The sequence below is a fragment of the Nelumbo lutea genome, chromosome 2 (genome assembly GCF_056320005.1).
Source record: "Nelumbo lutea isolate HS-2025 chromosome 2, American lotus-T2T, whole genome shotgun sequence".
In the NCBI taxonomy this organism is placed as follows: domain Eukaryota; kingdom Viridiplantae; phylum Streptophyta; class Magnoliopsida; order Proteales; family Nelumbonaceae; genus Nelumbo; species Nelumbo lutea.
Window position 1 is genome coordinate 26,802,741 of NC_142685.1, and position 22,824 is coordinate 26,825,564.

At 39.2% G+C, this 22,824-nt stretch overlaps 1 protein-coding gene across 1 annotated transcript; it reads right to left on the reverse strand.

Moving 5' to 3' along the window:
• Positions 1-348: 348 nt before the first annotated feature.
• Positions 349-19,009, reverse strand: LOC148869394 (Ribosomal protein L36). The gene is made up of 5 exons (XM_088967188.1): positions 18,847-19,009; positions 13,684-13,722; positions 13,534-13,581; positions 2,751-2,907; positions 349-688 (listed from the first exon to the last, which is right to left on the reverse strand). The coding sequence occupies exons 4-5, from the start codon at positions 2,900-2,902 to the stop codon at positions 538-540; spliced, it is 303 nt and encodes a 100-aa protein (XP_088823314.1). The 5' UTR covers positions 2,903-2,907; positions 13,534-13,581; positions 13,684-13,722; positions 18,847-19,009; the 3' UTR covers positions 349-537.
• Positions 19,010-22,824: the final 3,815 nt, after the last annotated feature.

The window sequence follows — 22,824 nt, forward strand, 5'->3', positions numbered from 1 at the left end:
GCGGGAGGAACTGCCGAACTGGTTTCTTTGGAACTTCAGGTCATTTAGTGGATAAACAGTGGTTCCCACTTTCATCATTTCGAAAAATAATTCATACATTGGTCAAAATCGCAGGTGGCTAATTATGTCTTTTTGCATTCTGAATTCTGACCCGGATCTGACTCAACCCAACAATGACCCTAGGAGTGCTATCACCAATGTTTATAAAGTTGACTTCAATGGACCCATGACAACTCAGTCATACAAACTCTTAAAATGGAACTTGGGCAATGGTTTTAACAAGATATCCATATAAAAGAGAAGACAATAGAGGAAAAAAGAAAAAGCAAAAATGGCAAAAATTCCACATTGGTCCTCCAAGACATAATTGCATCCTACCAATAGTTTAATAGCATCATTGTACCTTGATCAAAAGAAATAATTGTAAAACAAAGTCAATAAAGAAACATGTTGGCTCACCCAAAGGGTGACTATATCGAAGTAACCAGCTCATATTACAATAGACAAGATTCCAGCATGACATGAAATGGTTATTGATTAATTTTCCTGTTTTGGCAGAAGAGAAGCCAGACTAGCCCTCCAGCCAAAAATTAGCGATGGAAATTGCTTTTTGTGAAGCAGAGCTGCCAAACCTAGTGGTGAGCTGTTACTCCGACAAATCTCTTGCTTGGTACTCATCTCAGAGGACCTGTATCAAAATCTCCACAATAAACAAGTTCCTAAATCAAAAGATTATTTCACATCCATGGTTCACATACAGAGATACCCTGGTAAAGAAACCATATTGTCCATAAGAATAACCAAGCCATAATTTGAGAATTTTATTTTTGCTATCGACTGTAGAGGTGCTTACAAAAACCAACCATCGAAACCCCAATGAGGATCGCAGCCTCATCAACAATCTATAACAAGTCATTCATTCTATGGCTACAGAGTTGGGAATTTGGAACTCAATTCCACAAAGCATGGACGCATGATCAAGAACTGAAAAGAAAAACAATAAGAAAGGGGTAATCACTAATATGTAAGATTTTGTTTCATCATCACCACTAAACCTTGTCCCAACTATATGGGATCAGCTACATAAATCATGTTTAGCCATTCTGTTCTGTTTCACCAATATGTATAATATTGTCTCTAAAAGCTAAAAAAGAACTCCCACATCAGCAAATTCATATTGTTTTTAATGATGTGGCAATTGTTTTTTGCATTGAAAATATCATACATATTGGCAAACACCCCTTAAATCATCTTGTAAGAAAAAGGAAAAGAAATAGGGAGCTTAAGTCTGTCTTCTCTATTCCAAGCATCATGATGCAGTTTCTGATAAATTTACATAAAAGGAAAATTCTATAAAACAGTTATGAGGCCAGCTATGTTGTATGGAGAAGAGTGTTGGGCAGTTCAGAAACATGTCCAGAAAATGAATGTGGCAAAAATGCAAATCTAAGATGGATGAGTGGAAAAACTAGAAAGGATAGGATCATGAGTGAAGTTATCATTTGGAACCTATGAGTAGCTCCAATAGGTGATAAAATGAGAGAGAGTAGACTAACAAGGTTTGGGCATGTGAATAGAAGACCACTAATTGTGCCGGTTAGAAGAAGTAATTTGTTATACATGAAGGGGCTAGAAGAGCTCAGGACAGACCAAAAAGGGCATGGGTAGTAGTAAGGAATGATTTAAGCACTAATAATTTAACAGTGGATATGCAAATAGAATGGATTGGTGAAGCAGGATTCATGTAGCCAATCCCAAATAGTTGAGATAAGGCATGGATGATGATGATTCACTTATAGTTACAGTTAGTTATCCATGAAATCATATCAGATAGAAAAGAGTTCTCTGCACTTGGCACAACACCACATATCAAAGAACAATGAGAACATCTTTTTTTTTTAGATAGAATGTGAACAGGACTAATTATTTCATTTGATGGTTTTTCTTCCTTTTTATTGGGGGGGGGGGGGGGAGGGGGGGAGGGAGTTATTAAATGCTGAGGGGAGATTTGATCCAAAGGCTGTGTTTGGTTGCAATGCAAATAAATTTGCACTGATACAAAACCATGGCAGTGCAAATGATTTGAGTGTAAATTTTGGCCTATTTTTGCTTCAAATTTTAGCTTATTTTATTTGATTGCAGTACAAATGAAATAAACTAAAGCATGAAGCAGAATAAAGTAAAATCTAAAACAAAATTAAACAAGAATTTGCATTTTTTACATTTGGACTCCCATGCATTTGTACTTGTATAAATAAATTTGCACTGCAACCAAACACAGCGTAAGAGTTGGGTTTGACATCCTAATGTAGTCCCAACCTACTCCCCAAAGTCCAGCCATCTTTTTTTCCATTTCTGTGAAAGTTTCCTCCTCGGGAAAGGTTCTACATAAACCCCATGGGAAGGGTCGTATACCACAAATACAAAGAACAAAGATAAAGATTTCAGCAACTGGTTAGTTGGAAATGTGTCTGATCGATTCATATTGATCAACTATTTTCACCCTGAAGTGCAAAAGATAAATATAAACTTTGAGGTGAAGAGAAGCGACCAAATGGTCATAAGAAGAATATGCTGGATGGTTGGGAATCTCGGATTATCAACTATTGGTCCTAATATGAAGTATGAAAGGTAACTCAACTCAGCAACTAAAGGAAGGACCCAGAGAGAGGAACAAGAATATTGCACTATAAATAGTAATGGTTCCACTTCAAACCTTGAAATCAAAGAGAGAATAGGTAGATACATACAGAGATGGCACTGAGCCTTCGTATGCAAATGTTGATATTCCCTGCCGTTGCTTATGCTTGGGATTGGCTGTGCATAGCACGTACACTCTTCCACGACGTTTAACTGTCCGACAGAATTCACACAGCTTCTTCACAGATGCCCTTACCTTCATGACTGCTGAAGATAAAATTCATTGATCTATCAGTTATCATGTCCAGATACTGAAAATAATACATATTATCACCAGATGGAAATAAAGAAACATACACAACACATTTATGAAAACAATAGTACAATGATATCTAGTGTATAAGGCATGCTTTTTAAAAGCAAATAAAACCCATGAGTATCTAGTGTACAGCTTCCAAATCTAGTAAAGAGAAGGTCACTATCCACACACCAAAAACTTTGAGCATGTGAAGATGACCATTTTTTAGTCTAAAAACTATCACCTTTTATGCTCTTTTACCTAAAACTTAGCATGACATTACTCTCATCAAATCTACATAACCCTCCCAGCTTACTTCTTTTCCCTGTTTAGAGCACCGGCCAAGTTAATAAAGAAAATTGGGAAAAAAATCATTAGGGGCTTCCTTTGGGAAGAAGTCATCTATTAAATTCAAAGAATGTAACGAACAGTAAGGAGAGAGGGGTTTGGGAAATTAGTTATGAAGGTTTCCCATTGAGAGAAATACCTAAATGGATTCATGGTTTGAACTCCAATGGGTGAAATTCAGGTGCTTGTTGGAATCTAACCTAAGGCATGAGAACCTGCCGAGGTTCTTTGAAATCTGCTCGGAAGAAGCCTGGTACAAGGTGTGGGTGGCTTCAGAAGTTGAATGGTCCCGGTGGGAAGGTGCTCCTAAGGTAGAAGATGATGAGCTGGCTAGGTGATGGACATGTGGAGGGCAGAGGGTGGGAGATGAAAAGCTGGAGCAGACAAAAGTTATTTTTGGGGTTACTGAGCCAGCTGGGGAAAACCAAACAACAAGCAACCTAATTAAGGAAACTAATTCAAACTCAAATGGGTTTGAATTAAACAAATTAATGGCGGGCTCTTCTTCTTATGCTGATGTAGTGAAGAGGCAGGATGGGTTGGGGAGCCAAAAGGTTTGGTCCGAGCCGTTGAAGGTGGCGGGTGGGTCGGGTGGGGTGATGTTTGAGTCAGGACAGCATTGGAAGGGCCCACGTGACAATTTAAAAGGTCATGTGGGTGGGTTGGGCGGTCTGGAGTTTGAGCCGGAGCTTTTGTTTAAGGGCCCACGTGACAACATAAAAGGTCACGCGGGCGGGTCAGGTGGGTGTAACACCGAAAGGAGGCTCCACTTGAAGGACCCACGTGATAACTTAAAATGTCACATGGGTCAGGGTATGAGGACTCTTCTTGGGCTGCTGATAGACGATGATAATGGTTTATCATTGTCCCAAGTCGCGATAAGGGGGGGAATGCGTGCAGCGGCGGAAAATGGAGAAGAAGTTGGATCTGCAGTGGGTTCCCCGACAAAGTCTGGAGGAGCTTAGCCCCTTGCGACGCTCCTCAAAGAGGCCAAATCCAAGATACGCTAGGGAAAGAACTGAAGAGAGAGAAGAAAAGGATGAAGGCTAGGTGCAGTGCAATGAAGGAGATGAAGAATCAAAGGACTTTTCTGATGATGGTACTAGCATGGGCAGTGTAAATGATGAAAGTAGTTGTGTTGGAGGTGACATGGACAGGTGGAATATTGCAAGATTATTTCAGGGTGAAGATTGTAATCGGCTTAACTCATTCCCAAGACTACAGAGTGTGCGAGGAATAATAGAAGGGGCAAACCGGGAGAACCGAAAGCAGAGCAGGAACACGCCATCTAGGGGTGAACCAGAGGTAGGGTGGAAAGATCACTAGGGTGACCAAAGGACAGAAGTACTTCCAACCAACTTAGGGAGATAGACGTTTACCAACCTCTAGAACAAGAGAGGGAGGCCGATAACAATCCTTTTCTAGCATGTCCATCAGTCCCAGGTAACCAAGTGAATTCGGTTTTTGCTACTAATGTGTCTCTTGTGTCTTTGGTTCCAGATTCCGTTCTTGTTTCATGTCCTGTAGCCCATGAATATGCAACCGAGCTAGTTGGCGGGCTCTTCGAGGAGGGGGAGAGGGGAAGGAAGGAAAGTGGGAAGGTGCGGGAAGGTATAGGAGTGAAAAAGTGTGGGAAATCATTGAAAGAGTGTTTAAGGAAGTGGAAAGAAAGCTAATCTGGAGGAGGGAAGGGGAGGAAGGAAGAGGGGAGGGGTCAGTGGAGTGGAGAGAAGGGAAGGAGGGTAGAGATGGAGAGGATAACGAGGGGAGAACAGGGAAAGAGGTAGGTAACAGGAGAGGAAGGATGGATGGAGAGGAAAGAAGAGAGGTGGGACCAGAGGAGAGGAAGAAAGGGCAGGTGGACAGAGATGGAGGGGATTCTGTAGGAAGGACAGGGTGGAGGACTCGGTGAGAGAAGACATGATAGCAGAATTTGTAGGGAAGTTGGGTTGTAGGTTGGAAGATTTGAATGTGTTGAAAGAAAGCTTACAGAAGAGGAAGGAGATCAGAACAAAGAAGAGGAGATTAAGTGAAGTAGAGAGATGTAGAAGGTGACAAGAAGCTCGGGGTAAAAGGAGATAGAAGGAAAGGGGGAAAGTAGTGGGTAGGTGGCAAGGGGTTTAAAAAAGAAGCGGAACGAAGATTCTTAATTGGAATGTGAGGGGAATTGGGAGTGCAAGGAAGAAACCGACAATAAAAGAGGTAATAAGGAGGTATGACCCAAACATTGTGTTGTTGCAAGAGTCTAAGAGAATAGAGTTTAATAACAAATGGGCAAGGAGTGTTTGGAAAGCTGGGGGGATTAGCTAGGTGGTTGCTCCCTCGTGGGGTGCTTCCGAGGGGACTGTAACAATGTGGAAGATGGATGTGGTTGAAGGTTTGGAGGAGTTGATTGGAAAGTACTCAGTTTCCATGAAGTTTAAGCAGCAAGAGGATGATTATATGTAGGTGCTCATAAATGTATACAAACCAAATGACTACAAAGAGAAAAAGGAGTTGTGGGAGGAATTGGCTGATGTTAGAGGGTTGTGGGATGGGCCCTGGTGCGTGGGTGGGGATTTCAATGTGATCAGATTCTCGGAGGAATCCAATAAGGTTAATCAGAGGGTGACAAAAAGCATGAGGAAGTTTAGCAGTTTTGTGGATGCCTTTGAGCTTAAAGAGATTCCCCTAACCCACAAGACATTTACATGGTCAAATATCCAATCTAGACCCATTTGCTCTAAGCTAGATAGATTCTTGTTCTCTTTGGATTGGAAAGAACATTGGGGAACCTTAGCTTCTAGAACTCTCCCAAGGGTGACCTCAGATCATTGGCCCATAGTGTTATGTAAGGAGGAAAGAAGGTGTGGAGGTCCTACCCCCTTTAGATTTGAAAATATGTAGTTACTTCATCCAAGGCTTACTAACAAAGTGAGGGAGTGGTGGTATGAGTGTAACCCAATAGTGGAATGGGAGGGGATGAGAATCCATAAGAAACTACAATTCTTGAAAGCAAAAATCAAGGAGTGGAATTTGGTGGTGTTTGGGAGGATAGAAGAAAGAAAGGGAGCTCTGATGGATCAACTTGAAAGCCTGGACTCTAAAGAAGAAATGGGGGAATTTGAAAAGGAAGACGATGAACTCAGGAGAGGTTTGAGAAGACGGTTAGAGGACTACCTGCACAGGGAGGAAATTAGCTAGAGGCAAAAATCTCGGTGTAAATGGCTATAAGAGGGAGACAAAAACACTAGGTATTTCCACTCTTTGGTAGATGGCAAGAGAAGGAAGAACTTTATCTCCAAATTGGTAGTAGATGGAGTTGAGTTGATACAACAAGAGGAGATAGTCGGGGCCTGTGTGGAGCACTTCAAATCCATTCTAAGAAGGCATGTGAGTAGAAGGGTGTGGGTAGAAGGATTGGATTGGCCAGATGTAGGGGTAGAGAACAGGAGAAGGTTGGGTAGAAGCTTTAGTTTGGAAGAGATCAAGGAGGCTGTGTTTTCTATGGATAGAACAAAAGCTCCAGGGCCAGATGGGTTCACAATGGCTTATCAGGACTATTGGGATATTTTGAAAGATGATCTTTTGCGGGTGTTTGAGGAGTTTTTCAGGAGAGGAATTGTCAATCTAAGTGTGAACTCTACATCTATTGCCTTAATTCCAAAAAAGAAAGATGCATCCCACTTGAAGGATTTTAGACCAATTAGCTTGGTAAATAGCTTGTATAAGGTCATTGCAAAAGTGTTGTCATTGAGGTTGAAGGAGGTATTGCCAGATATCATTGCACATTATCAAGGAGCTTCTGTGAGTGGAAGACAAATTACTTATCAGATTTTAATTGCTAATGAGAGTGTGAAGAACTTTAAGAGGGATAAGAAGGGGGTGGTCTATAAGTTGGACTTGGAAAAGGCTTATGACTTGGTGGACTAGGATCTCTTGAGGAAAGTTTTGACTAAATTTGGGTTTGGGGCTAGACGGTGTAAGTGGATCATTGGTTGTGTTTGGAATTGTCATTATTTAGTGCTAGTGAATGGGACATTGGTAGATTTCTTTCCAGCCAATAGGGGTATAAGACAAGGAGACCCCCTCTTTCCTTTCTTGTTCATTCTAATTGTAGAAGTACTGAGGAAACTGATTTACAGAGAATTCTAGGGGGCTCATTAGAGGCTGGAGAGTTGGGAGGGTGGAAACCCCCCTCACTCACTTATAGTTTGCTAATGACACGATTCTATTTTGTGAAGGCGGTAATGTGAGCTTTATCAGGAACTTGAAGTCGATGATACAACTGTTTGAGCAAATGTCCAACTTGAAGGTTAACCTTGGGAAAAGTTGTGCAGTGGAGGCGAATATGGAGGGAGAGATCAAGAAGAGTGCTGAAGTGCTAGGGTGTAAAGTCTCGGAGTGGCCATTGAACTACTTAAGGTTGCCATTAGGTGATAATCCTACGAGAGAGCTTTTGGAACCCGCTAGAAAAAGAACTACCTCTCTCTTGATGGGAGAATTACTCTAATTAAGGCCACGCTTGCTAACTTACCCATCTTTTTCCTGTCGATGTTTAAAATCCCAGTGAAGGTTTCTAACAGATTGGAGAAGCTGATGAGAGATGTCCTGTGGGAGCCGGAAAAGGAGAAGAGGGATCATAAAGTTAGCTGGGAGATAGTGTGTAGGAGTAAGACTTGTGGTGGTTTGGGGCATGGGAATATTAGGAGAAGGAATATGGATCTTCTGGGAAAGTGGTTGTGGAGGTTCCCTATGGAGAAGGAGAAGCTATGGGCTAGAATAGTGGCAAGTATACATGGGTTGGAGCACAATGGATGGGACGCTAGAATCAGAGCTAAGATCACAAGCAATTCTCCTTGGAAAGCCATTCATGACCCGCTACTAGTATTCTCCCCTAGTATCAGGTATGATTTGAATTCCGGTAACTCCATAAAATTTTGGGAACAAACCTGGGTGGGGAGTGCCCCTCTAAAGGATCAATTTCCTTCTTTGTATGCTCTATCTAATTTGAAAAATGAGACAATCTCATCTTTCACCACCCTGTCCTCTTCCACTTCTGGGATTGGGTGGAACTTAGGTCTAAGAAGGGATTTGAGGAACTCAGACTTCGACAGTATTTCGAGCCTTACTGCACTTCTTGATAACGTTGTCTTAGACCCCACTGGGGGGGATTCTAGAATTTGGACACCTACCCCAATGGCATCTTTTCTTGTGCTTCCTTCTTCAAAGTCTTAAGTTAGTCCACCAGTCCTACTTCCCCCCTTTCCCTGTTGATGAGGTTTGGTGCAGAGCAATACCTCCTAGGGTTGGTAGTTTCTATTGGGAAGCCTATCTAGAAAGAATCAGCACTGGTGATCTACTCCAAAAGAAGAGACCCAATACTTGCTTGTCACCTCATTGGTGTGTTCTTTGTAAAGCGGATGGGAGACTGGTCTTCACCCACTGGTGTCTTGCCATCTTGCGAGGTCAATTTTGGGATTGGGCTTTCTCCCTATTTGGATGTAGCTAGAATCCTCCATCAAACTTGCAGGGCCTTTTTTCCCCTTCTTTTTTCAAGTGGCGGATAAAAAGGGGAAGGACTATGTGGAGAGGACTAAGGGTTGCAGTATGTTGGACACTTTGGGAAGAAAGAAATTCCAGGATATTCTCACAAGATGAGAGAGGTGCAGCAGATCTTAGGGCTATCATACATATTAGGGTTGTACAGTGGCTGAAATCTTTGGAGTTATTCACAGATTACAATGTGGATGACATGTTGAGGAAGTGGGGTGAAATTGCAAGTTGCACACAGACCAAGTCAGTAATGAGTGTGTCTTCGAACCCTCCACATGTTGGGTTCTTGAAATTAAACTTTGATGGGTGTAGTAGGGGAAATCCGGGACAATCGAGGATTAGGGTGTTTTTAGGGATGAGAATGGGGTCATTTCTGCCATGTTCTCAAGCTCAATTGGAGTGGGTGACTCCCTTAGAGCTGAAATCTTTGCAATTATGGAATGAGTACAGAAAGCTAAGGAATTGAACATCAGGAAACTCATAATTGAAGGGGATTCAGAGGGGGTGATAGGGTGGCTGAATAAAGATAACAATGACTTATGGAAGTACAGCAATGAGAGGAGGAAATTTAAGTGGTTGGTGCGAGAGATGGAGGCTAAGATATGCTGGGTTAAAAGATCGGCTAATTCCCTAGCTGATGGTTTAGCTAAACAAGGGGCAGAAAAGGATTCACTGTTTTGGGCTAAGCTGTAACTTTAGTGTTTTTTCCTTTTCTTGAGGTCCTTTATTGCTCTTGGAAGATAAGTGTGTTTGTCTTCCTCTTGTAAATCATCTATTGATGATTTAATGAAAGTGTTATTGATAAAAAAAAATGATCAAAACCACCGGGTGTCTTGGATCTCAGCGGCTGCGGAGAACAGGAGCTCGAAAAAAAGGCTGGAACGTGGGGGGGGGGGGGGCTCTCTATTAACTTTTGAAAGTAGGAATTGAAGGTGAACTAACCTGAGGGAGTGAGTGACCAAATTAGCTTATCTTGAGATGAGGGGGTGAGGAAGACTTCTGAGATCAAGGAGAAGAGTCGGGAAATGTCTGAGATTTCTGATTCTCTTAAGTCTCATTATAAGAAACTTGGTTGTTTGCCAAAAGGATGGTTGAGGAGACCAGGGCATTTTTATCTCTTACTAAGGAAAACAAGGAAGGGAAGGAAACTGATAAGGGATTGTTTCCCCACCAGAGGTCAGTCCAAAATTTTATTTTATTTCCATTACCCAATCTGTATCTAGTGAAGGAGATGAATGTATGTTGGGTAGTAAGAATATCTTTCCAAGGGTTAGCAAGTTGGCAGTTTGGAATCGATGGAGTGCTACCCCTTTCCAAATGATTATTTCCATATTTACTCCAAATCACTGCTGTCCAAAGAGCATTTTGTTCTACCTTGAATCTCCCAATCCACTTTTTGAGATACGGGACCCGTTTCTATTCGTGATGTGCCCAAGCCTCAAGATTTCCTTTCTTTGATTTACACACTATTTACCATTTGACCAAGTGATTTCTTTTTTCTCCCCCTCCATCCCGTAGGAAGTTAGAGAGCTGCCTTGATTAGGGTGAACCTACCCCCTTTAGAAATATAATTTCTTTTCCAGACTTCTAGCCTTCTTTCGCTTTTCTCAATGAGAAATTGCCAGAAGATATCGGATCTAGGATTTCCACCCAAAGGGAGTCCTAAATAACTAATTGGCCAAGTTTCTGTTCTACAACCCAAAGTCCTTTGAAGCTCTGCCAACTCTTGTTGAGAGATGTGTATACCAATGCTGCTCTTCTACAGATTGGTTTTCAGCCCTGTCACTGCTTCAAAGCATTTGATGATGCTTTTGATATTATGGATATATTCTCTCTTACCCTCTACAAAGAAGATTGTGTCATCATCATATTGAAGATGAGTGATGTGGATATTATCTCACCCCACCATAAAGCCTTTAAAACAGTCCAGATTTACTACCATAGACATAAAGGCATCGAGAATATCAGCCCTAAGTGTGAACAACAAGGGGGAGAGACGGCATCATTGTCTCAGTCCCCTTGAAGCCTTAAAGAAGTCCTTGAGATGGAGAACCTTGTTGATCTGATGCAACCCTTCATCCAATTAATCCAAGTGCTACCAAAACCTTTCAGCTGCTCTAAGGTGGCATTTGATAAATCTGAAATCTGAAATCTAAAAAGTTAAAATGAAATTAAAAGTGTCTGAAATCTGAAAAGAGGCATAGATGCTTTCCTACATTTTAGAGGCTCTGAATAGATAAGATTGTTTGTGTTGGATCAAACCTTTAACATCTGAAATTCCCTGATTTCACTATTTTACCCCTAGAATAGACTATTTGATAATTTTGAGTTCAATCTGTACTATTTCATATAAAATAATTTATCAAATTCGAAATAATATTTAATAATTAATAAATAAAAATTTAATAATTTTAAAATAATTAATAATTAATAAATATCATAAATAAAAATAATGAAATAATTAACACTAATCAAGATTAAAATAGTTAATAAAAAATTAATTAAATTAATAATTAATAATTAATAGTTTCAGTCATTAATAATTAATAATTAATAACAAATAAGTAATATTAAAATAATCAAAACTAAGTAAAGATTTAAATAAATAATAAAAATTACTAAAATCAATAATTAATTAATAATTAATATATAAAACAAATATAAATTATATTTTTACTTGCAATACCAACACTTTTGCTTGCATTTTACAATCTCACTCCAAGGAAATGGTCCCCCAATACACTTGGTTTGATGCATCTGCCAAACTATTAGCCGACCTCTGGATCCAATAATGTTGCCACATTTCCATTCCAAATATCTCACCCTTTGCATGATTTATCTGTATTTCCAAGAACCATGCTATTTTTGTTCAGCTAATCAATCATTACTTGAAAATGCCCTCCAATACATACTTAACCCAACAACAAAAGCAACCCATTTATGTTTGCTTAGAGAAGATCAAACCAGGCTGACTTCCCATGTCATCCGGTTCAGTTCAGCAGCTTATATGCAGATCCATCCTTAAGCTAATCCAATCTAAATCTGGTTTTAGTTTCTTTTGTTCAACCAAATGGGTCAGCCAGTTCTTTATGATCATTGTCTTGGACATGCACGGATGGAAATTAATACTCATTCACTCAGAAATGCAACTCAAGCAGCTAGATATTAATACTCAGTTACTCTATTCCGAAATACTCCAAGAAAACAGCCTATGGTTCTGCCCTCAAAACAATCTGATCACAATGAAAAACCATTTATTATGAAGAAAAAGATTTCCCAATAAACAGCCACTATAAAACAAAAAATGCAGCTTTGTCTATCTCAAACAAATCAAAATAAATATACACAAATCAAGCAACCATGATAAACAAACCAAAACAAATATACTTCAAGAAAATAGCTCACTGCACCATCAAATTGTGTAAGTACTTCAACCTTTTCTTCTTAACTAAACAATTCGTTCAAGTCAACAAGTCTACAGGGAACCTGCTTACTAGACTACAGTACTGCAGATTAATAAAATATGTAAGCATTGCCAGGCATGATCTGTAGAATTTGGTTAATGGGTTTTAACCAAACGGTTTTCCTCAAAACTCTAAGATCAATTAATTATATTCTGAACAGTGTATATTGATCAAAAAAAGAATATTCTGAACAGTGTAGCAAACTATAGGATGTTCATTTTATTTGTTTAACAGATTCTTCGTGGACAGTGTGCCCATTAGGGTGTATAAGAACACAGAAATCAAACAAATTTTCCCTAATGAAAAGTCCATGTGGATCTTCTCATGTATATGGAATTAGAGGTGTAAATCGGGCCGTGCCACCCGTGGCCCGGCACGATTGTATGGGCCAATGGGCAATGCCGAGCTTGGGGTTTCAGGTCAGCGAGCTGGGCCAGCACGGCTGCACTGCCATGTTGTGCCGCCCGTGGCCTACGGGCTGGCACAGCCCAGCACGACCCATATATATTTTATACATAATATTTATATATTTATATATAATATATTATATAAATTATAATTATACAATAATGTATTTTTCAATTTTATTATACTATTTTATTCAACTATTGTATATATAAGCAATTGTATACATCAAAATTCATATAAAATTAAAATTTTAAGTTTTTTTCAATTTTTTAAATAAATAACTTTGGCCCGGTCCACGGTCTGACTTGGACCAAGGCTCAACCCACGGACCAGCCTGCCGTGCCGACCCCCCAAAATATCACAGGGGAGGGAGGCACGGCCCGGCCCGTCCAGCACAGCCCATTTTACACCTCTATATGGAATGCAAACAATTGGGCAACAAGGGGTGGGCTTGATAAGACAGATTGGAAGAAAGTTCCCCTTGTCTCCTCCTATAAGGACTTCAGTGTCAATGGTTACTAGTGGGAAGATCCTTAACCTGCTTGTGTTTCCACAACCCAGAATTGGTGGGATCAATATGAAGTTTGGCACCTCTCAGATTCTTAGAAGGAGGACTATGATTGGTCTATCTCAAACAACCATGATAAACAAATGCAGCTTTGTCTATCTCAAGCAAATCAAAATAAATATACACAAATCAAACAACCATGATAAACAAATCAAAATGTAGTTTTGTCCATCTCAAACAAATCAAACAATTGTAAACAAATCAAAATAAATAAAAAATCTGAACTAGGTTTCCTATGAATAGTCGTTTGAAGAAGAAGAAGAAGAAGATACCTTTGCTACTTGTTAACCGTTGGCTAGGAATCCGGCGTGAGGATGCTACTTTAACCCCAAAAAAATGAAGAATACGGTGAAAAATTAGATGTGTGACAACGAAGAAACAAAAAGGAGAGAAAAAAAAGAGTTGCAGCCATGAAAACATACCTAGAGCAATCTTCAAATGAGTAGCGGCAATCTTCTTTCCTGTTCGAGAGAGAAAACACAAATGAGCTAGGTTTTTAGGCTTGGGGTTAAACAAGGGCAAAATCACGTCATTTCAAAATTATCGGGGGGGGTGTAATTTCGACTTTGTGCTAACTCCGAAACGTGTCTAAGCGCGCTAAGAGTCAGGCCGTGAGCTTTCAATTTAAGACCTGAAAATAAAATTCAGACCAATTTTCAAAAGCAACACCGAACGAATCTGGTGTTTGAAAAGCAAGTTTTTAAAACACCAGACCTCTGTAAAGTGTTATCAAACACCACCTAAGATCCTTCATAGGCAACTCCAATCCAACCTATCATAATCCTTTTCAATGTCAATTTTGCAGACCACCCCTTTTTGGCTGTTTTTTTTCTATCTTCCACAATCTCATTTGCTTCCCATACACCTCAAGGTGAACTTTGATAAGAGTTGTGTGGTGGGAGTGAATGTGGATGAAAGGAGCCTAAGGGAATTTGCAGGTGAGCTAGGTTGTGCAATCTCGAACTGGCCCTTGACATACTTAGGCCTCCCTTTAGGAGACAATCCTAAGAATGTAAGCTTCTAGAATTCGATAGTGGAGAGGTTTGAGAAGAGGCTGGCGGCTTGGAAGAGAAAGTATCTTTCTTTAGGTGGGAGAGTCGCTCTCATTAGGTCTTACCCTAACTAACCTCCTTGTCTACTATCTGACAATGTTTAAGATCCCTTCAAAGGTCTCCAATATTTTGGAAAAATTAATAAGGAATTTTCTTTGAGAGCCTATAGAGGATAAGAGAGATCATAGGGTGATTTGGGAGGTGGTCACTAGGTGTAAAAACTAGGAGGTCTTGGGATTGGTAACTTCAAGAAAAGGAATATGGATCTGTTGGGGAAATGGTTGTTGAGGTTTTCATTGGAAATGGATAAATTGTGGACTGAGAGATTGTGGCCAGCTACATGGGCTAGAAGACAATGGCTGAGATCCTAGAATCATGGCACGGGCTACAGCCGCTTCTCCTTGGAAATCCATTCACAATTTGCTTCCAGTTTTCTCCCCTTGGATCAGGTATGGTCTAAACTCTAGTAACTAAATAAAATTTTGGGAACAACTTTGGGTCGGGGATTCACCTCTGAAGGACTAGTTTCCTTCCTTGTATGCTCTGTCAGATTTGAAAATGAACCTATCTCTTCTTTCTTGGTACTTTCAGACTCCACTTTTGGCTTTGGGTGGAACCTTGGCCTGCGTAGAGCAATTAGGGATACAAACATGGACAGCTTGTTAACTTTGCTAGCCTCCCTTGAGAATGTCTTCCTAAATCCTGCTAAGGAAGACACCAAATTTTGGACCCCTTCTAGCTCTGGTACTTTTTCTTGTGCTCCATTCTTTGAAACCTTAACTCAGCCTCCCGTCCCCTTTGGGTTGTCCTTTCCGACTAAAGAAATTTGGAGCGGGCCTATTCCTCCTCGGGTTGGCTTTTTTTGTTGGGAAATTTTCATGGAAAGAATAAACACATTTTACTTACCTCAAAGAAAGAGACCCAACTATTGTCTACTTCCAAATAGATGTGCTCTTTGTAAAGCTGATGGAGAATCCGGCTACCACCGCATGGTCTCTTGTAAAGTTGCTAAAACTGTATGAGAGTGGGTTTTTTCCCGCTTTGGGTGTTCTTGGTATCCTCCGGAGTGTCCAAAGTCTATTCTCTCCTTTTTTTAGATGGCCTAAGAAGCGAGGGAAGACTATGTGGAGGAGTATCAAGACAACGGTGTGTTGGTCATTATGGGAAGGAAGAAATTCACGTATTTTTTCAGACAAGGAAAGAACCCTGGAAGAACTGTTAGACCTAATCCTTTTAAGGGCTCCCACTGGCTAAAATCTTTGGAGTTGTTTTCAGACTTTCCTATAGGTGACTTACTAAGAAATTGGAAAGAGATTGCTTCCACTACTAGATGCAAGAGGACTCTTTGTCCCTCTTGGTCCCCTCCCCCTCAGGTTTTATAAAGTTGAATTTTGATGGCAGCAGTGTAAGGAATCCAAGGCCCTCTAGGATTGGAGGAGTTTTCAGGAATAAGAAAGGGATTGTTATTGCTTTATTCTCTAGCCCTATTGGAGAAGGTGACTCTCTTAGGGCTGAGATCCTTGCAGCACTTGAAGGAATTCGAAGCGCAAAGGAATTAAACATCAGTTGTTTGATCCTAGAAGATGATTCGAAGGTGGTGGTTAACTGGTTGAAGAAAGAGGACAATGGATTGTGGAACTTTAACAACGAAAAGAAACAGTTCTTATGACTGTGTAGGGACATTGAGATACAATACAGCTGGGTGAAGAGGAGTACTAACTCATTTGCAGATGGGTTGGCCAAGCAAGGGGCGAATAGGGAGTCTGTCTTTTGGGCTAGTTTTTAATTTTTTCTCTTTGTATTCTGTTATTGGGGAGCTAAGATATTTTATCTCCCCTCTTGTATCCATAATCCCTCTTTTCTTTTAATTTAATGAAGTTGGTGTTATTGATCAAAAAAAAAATCTATCTTCCTTTAATAAAGCACTTTGAGTGGGAGCAACTACCTCACTAATAACTCTTTTCAGCCGATTTGCCAAAACCTTAGCTATGATCTTATAAAGGCCACCCAGGAGGCTGATTGGTCGAAAATCTCTCACCCCTAAAGAACCAGTCTTCTTTGGGATGAGCTTGACAAAAGTGGAATTGGTACCCTTATTGATGATGGCTGAACTGTAAAAATCCTCAAACACTTCTAACAAATCCCCTTTTACTATATCCCAACATTCATGAAAAAAGGCCAAGGAAAACCCATCAGGACCTAGGGCCTTATACTCATCTAAAGAAAAAATTGCAGCTTTTATTTCTCCTCACTGAACTCCCTCTCCAACCAGGTTCTACTTTATTGAGATAATTTTGGTCCTTCCCAAGCTGTTAGGCTAGGTCTCCAGACCCTGTCAGACGAGTAGAGCTCTTTGAAATAGGAAACAATCTCAGAGACTATGAGGTCCTGGTACGAAATTAGTTGGTCTCCAACTTGTAGGTCTGAGATAAAGTTTTTTCTTCTTTTGCTATTTTCCCATCTTTGAAGGAAACGAGTATTGCCATCACCCTCTTTTAGCCTCTGGCATCTGGATCTCTGTTTCCAATAAAACTCTTCCCTTCTAACCACATCCTCCCATTCAGCTTGCACTTCCTTCCTCATTTCTCTTTCTTCTCTATCTAACTGACCATTACATTCTTTTTTATCCAAAATTGTTAGTTCACTCCAAATTTTCTCTTTTTTTGCCTTCAAGGGATTGAAGGTTCCTTGCTCCAAATTTTTTATCCATTACATTAACCCTGTGTTCATCCCTTTCTTCACGCAAAGATGAGAGAATATAGACTCCTTGTTCTTTTGATGTTTATTCTATTTCCTCAAATTGCTAGAAATTCTCCAAACCCAGCTTCACACTTCATTTTACAATGGAAATTCATTTGGGTTCTAAGAGTCAAGATTTTCTATTGGGAAGTTTATCTCCAAGTTATCAACACCTATAAAACAAAGGAAGGGGTAATTGTAATTTCCTATTGGGAAGCTTCTCTTTGGGGGAAGTCCATGGAGAATGATTACTTGGCACCCACCTGAAATAGGTAGCTTTAAGTTCAATTTTGATGAATGTTTTATGGGTAATCCTGGTCAATTAGGGGATGGTGATGCAGTAAGGGATGCGACTGGCACCATCAAGATAAGTTTCTGTGGTGCAGTTGGTGTCAGTAACTCATTGAAGGATGAGTTGTTGGAAGTGATAAAATGACTCAAACTATTGGCACTACAGTACAGAATTGGATGGCAATGAGAATTGATGGTGATTGTAAAGTAGTCATCTCATGACCCCACACTAAAACAGAATCAACTTAGAAGTTCACAATTCTGGTTAGGGAAGCCAAATATCTGGGAAGAAATCTGAACTGCTCATCTAAGTGGGTCCCAAAAATCAGATAATTCCCTTGCTGATAATTTAGCTAGAGCTGGTATCAACTGTCAATGGTGTATTTGGGGAATGCCTAGTTCAGGGGTCCAATTGTAATTTGGTTAGTATTCTCTTTGTATTTGTATGATAAGATTTTAGCCATTTTTTTTTGTACCTTCCCTGTTGTCTACCCTAGATAGATTTGGTCACTCACTCACTCAAAAAAAAAAAAAAAGAAAAAAAAAACGAAAAGAAAAGAAAAGAAAAGCTTAGCATGATATTTGAACATGTTATGTTTCTTCTGATGCATGACTGGATTGATGAAAGATACAGATTGGGTTATTAGTATGTTTTCTTTCATGTCATAATTTCATTTATGACTTGATCAACCAGACTAGTTAACAGATAGTTCAACTGCTTTAATCCTTGTTAGACCTCTAATGGCTTAGTGGTAAACAGTGAGATTTAAGAAACATTGGTTAAAATGTCATTAAGATAACAATTAACATGATATTATGTGAAGAAAAACTTTGAAGCTAGACCCGTGGTATTAAAATTTAGGAACTCTAGCAACCTAGATAATGCCACCGACCCACCGCTCCTTTTTTCTTTCATTAATTACACAAAACAGAGCATTGTTGCAATACAACAAAGCAAAATGATAATATTGAACAAAAAGCACTCAATGTTCATTAACCAATAAACAAGATACCCAAAGAAGAAGATTTGTATCTAAAAACTAAAATGCATCATACAATGAAAAGATTCGCAGATGAGGTGATATTGGAATGCCAAATGAAAAAGAAATCATCTCAGATTAGTTTCAACAGGATTTGGGCGAACAATGTCCTCATCCCAAATGCAGTTGTTTCCAGTGATTGATAAGAGTTGAGAAGAAGACGAGCTCACTTCATAAAACCCTAAAGAGAATTCAACCATATCTTTTCTAAATAACAACAAACAGATTATCGTAGACTGGGAGCTAGGGTTCCCAAATGCAATTGAAAGCCATGATGAAATTTGCAGTTAGCTTCAAAAAACAAAGCCGATATTTAGTGATCAATAATCAATATTCAGTAACAAAAATAATAACAAGCTCTGAAAAAAAAAAAAAAAAAACTTATGTATAAAAAAAATGAACGAAACAAGAGGAGGAAGGAACAAGAGCAAACTGATTTGTGTCCTCTCAAAATTTCTCATACCCAAATCAGTGTTCAAAAGATGAACGAACTACCCGGTTAAGGGTTGATATTCTTGACTTCCCCTTGCTCAGGTTTTGATGAATCCTCCTCTCATTCTACAGTTCGAAAACCCCCTTCCCTCGTCTTATGGGTTACGAGGGAGAGAAGACACACAGAGAAGTCCAACTAATACTGCTAAGTGCGGTGGAATATAGTCTATCAGATATGATCCTTAGGATTGGAATATTTTCTATTGCTCTAATCGGATCGTTAGAGCGAATATTGGTTCAATCCGATTCAATTTCATTTCAAATCCAGTTTTAAAACGTTGAAGGAAGAGGCAAGGCGAGGATTAGCCTCCAACCGGGGGTTAACCCAAGCCCAGTCCGACCCAGTCGACAGTTTTATGTGGGGGTGAGTATGGGTTGGTTCGGTTCAATTTTATAGTAGAACTTAAAATTTATCTTATAGGGGTCGGTTCCAGATTTTTGAAATTAATTATATCAAATTTCAGTGCGGCTGAGCTTAAGTTGAAAAGATCATGCTTAACCTCAGGTTTGAGCCTTAAATCCAATTCTTAGAATTGAACTGGGTTTAGCTTAAACCTGATCCAATCCGCCTAACTTGCACCCGTATGAAAAATGCAGTTACAAGACACAAGCAAAAACGCATACGCCTCTAACATTTCGAGACTTAAACCCTACATGTCAACTGTTAGGCTACCAAGGCCAAGTGATTTTCTTGCCTCAATTTTGATGCATGACTGAAAAATTAGGGTCTAATTTTGTGATGCAAAGTGACAACTAGTTGGTTGAATCCTGCCTTCACCAGCTTGGGGGGTCATGGATTGAGCCATTGAGGGATGGGCTACCCGCTGTTGTGTAGTCCCATGAAACTAAACAAAAGACAAAAAATCATTGCCACTGGGGCTCTGACCGGCCCTGTTGCAAAATCGTCCCAACATTCCGGGCTCAAACAGAAACATATGTGACAGGCTTTGACATCAAAGATCTTTTTTTTTTTTTTGTTTTTTGCAATTTCAATTAATGCATCCATGGAAAGGTCAATTGTAGGCCAAGCCAGGAGGCCCAAAGCTCAGGTTTAATGGGCGGGACTGGCCACTGGGCAGCCTAACCAGTGTCCAATCAAGGTTCAAAATATTGTAATATATGGGTGTATGTTATATATGTATCGTTTATCAGCAGGCCACTACCTATGTTGATTTTTTTGTTAAATTTATGTATGTAAATGAGACTTCTCAGTTTTCCCATATTATTTACTTTTCAGAATAAGTTGCTATTTTTTCCATATTTTGCCATTTTTACCCTTGGATTTCAGTGCAAATTACAAATACATGAATATATAAACAGATTCTAGTGCAATTAAAAAACATATGAAACCATTTAAATCCATACCTGTTCTCTCAGTATGAAACATAAATATTTTTTTGGGTATATTCAGGGTGTAGAATATGGGTTTTAGACTCAACTACATTTGTCATCAATATCTTCTGCCACCATTAATTAATGACCTAAAAAAACATTGGCCATCTGCTCACAAAGCTTAAGTTTTTTTTTGGGTAATAAGCACAACCTATAAAAGGAACCCACTGGATATTCTAATGGTTAATGCATACAACTCGTAATGTCTGAACTAAAATCTAGGTCTGTAGTTCAGTCCAAAAAAGTTTCATGAATAATTTCTAATGGTCTGGGCCTTGGATATTTGGAAGCTCAAAACCCACCAAATCCTGTATTTGTGATATCGATCGTCTGTAGGTTGTGGTGAATTGAATAACCACTTAAAAAAACAAGAAAATCAAAAAACCTTTTTAGTTTTAGTGATTAGAATGCCGTGTTGTTAACTTAATGGTTATGCATTAAAGGCGGATGAGGTATAGCTGGGTTCAATTGCAACATACCTCATAAATGAGCTTCACTAGTAATTTTAGGTGTGCTTTCTAAAAACTGGTCTAACTTATAGCAAGAACCCTTGTAATATCTGAATGCATCTATTGTACCAAAGTTGGGACTATATATCTAGAGCTACAAGACTTGAGTTTTTTGGATGTCGACTCAATGTTGGTGAAGTTTGCCCTCCAACATTGCTTCTCATGGTAGACAACTTAAAGCCTTTTGTATCCAAAGCAAACATCTTCCTCTTTTTCCTTTTTTTTATAAAGCTAACATCTTCCAACGGGTACCAGGATTAGTCAACTTTTTAGCCAATCGTCTTGTTAAGAATGATGTAGGAATGAATTGTATTGGGATTCTTTAGATGAGAGTTCTTGGAACCTGGCTGTACATAACATTTTTTATCAATGCCTTTACATATATTGCTTTTGCAGGTTGGGACTTTATCCAGCATGAGAACAACCATGACTCATGAGTTCTGGTAGAACTGTAGTGTTAGGAGATGGGAAAGAAATGTCTGGACTTATTAGAGGGGCTTGGTTGGTTGGTAGGTTTGTATGATCTCTCTAGGAAAAAATCCACATAGATTAATCAACTGTAAGTAAGACTAATTATGGTGTATAAAAAACAAATATCCACATCAAAAAAAAAAAAAAAAAACTCCTAGCCAAGTTTGGATACCAATCGATTAGCTTGGCTAGTGTGTTCTTAAGCAAAGCATGAATTGCTAAAGTAATGATAACATCATACTAACGTGTTCTTCCATTTTCAATTTGCAAAGTATTTGAGCAAGGCATAAATTAATATACAATACTGATAACATGACACTAGTGTGTTCTTCCATTTAATTCCAATACTAAGGATCGTATCTAACATAGCAAGAGAGAATTTTATAGCTAGCTACACTTCACATCATGAGTCATGAGATGTTCAAATTGCTCCACATTAAGTCGTTATCAATATTCAATATTATCCATACATAGGCCTGTTTGGCATATCTTTTTGGGAAGATCTTCTGTTAGCTCTGACATGCAAAAGACGTATTGAGATTTTGCATGAATATCTGAGCAGTCTGAAGCACATTTGGCAGATGGACATCTTTTTGTGCGTCTTTTTGTATCCTTTCGCACAAGAATAAAACTTGAAAGACGTGGAAATCTTCATTTGAAACTTCCCGAAATCAGCTTGAAATGGGCTTCTCGCATTTTTTCAGCAATCCGCCTTTTGGCAGCTAGATTTTCCGCAAGCCAAATGGAAATACACCAAAAATTGGTCTTCTCGGCTTGTAAACAGTTGAAAGACCATGCAGAAAGACACACCAAATGAGCCCATAGTTAAGAAAGGCAACATTTGTATCCACATTGGGTCCAAGGGAGAAACAAATATCATTCTCATATTTGCTTAACTACTACTTAAATGACTGAAACAAATGCTTATAAGCACCATACTTGGTATGCTTATATGGTAGAAAGAAGCTTGAGGGCCTTACAAGTGTTCTTAATCATTAAGAAAGGAAAATAAAAAGAAGTTTTTTAGATTACAAGTGTTTATATAGAACTTGTGCATTAGAGAAGAGACTTGTCATAGAGAAAGAGGTCATTCTTGCCATTTTAGCTCCATATTTACAAATTTACATGGCACGGGTTCTTTCTTACTGGTAGACCTATTCACGAGCCGGGCTGGGCTTTGCCTTTACATTAATAGAAAATGTTTAGGCTCGAGCCCGAGCTTGGCCCGACCATTGGGCCTAAGTCTTGAGCCCAAGCCCGGCCCGACTATAAAGCTCGAAGCTTAGGCCCGAGCCCGACTAGAAATTTGAAAAAAAAAAAAGATCTTTCCTTTTAACTCAATTAAAAGTTGTTTAATTTACACTAAAAGACCTCAAAACCTAAAAAAAAATAATGAAAAGTCTCATTGTTACTTGAAAAAAGAGAAGAAAAATATTATATATATATATATATATATATATATATTATAAAATATATTTTTATTAATATAATACATTATCAAGTCAGGCTTGGGCTTCCTGAGCCCGGCCCGAAAAAACTCAAGCCTGATATTTTAGGCCCGAGCCCGACCCTGCAGG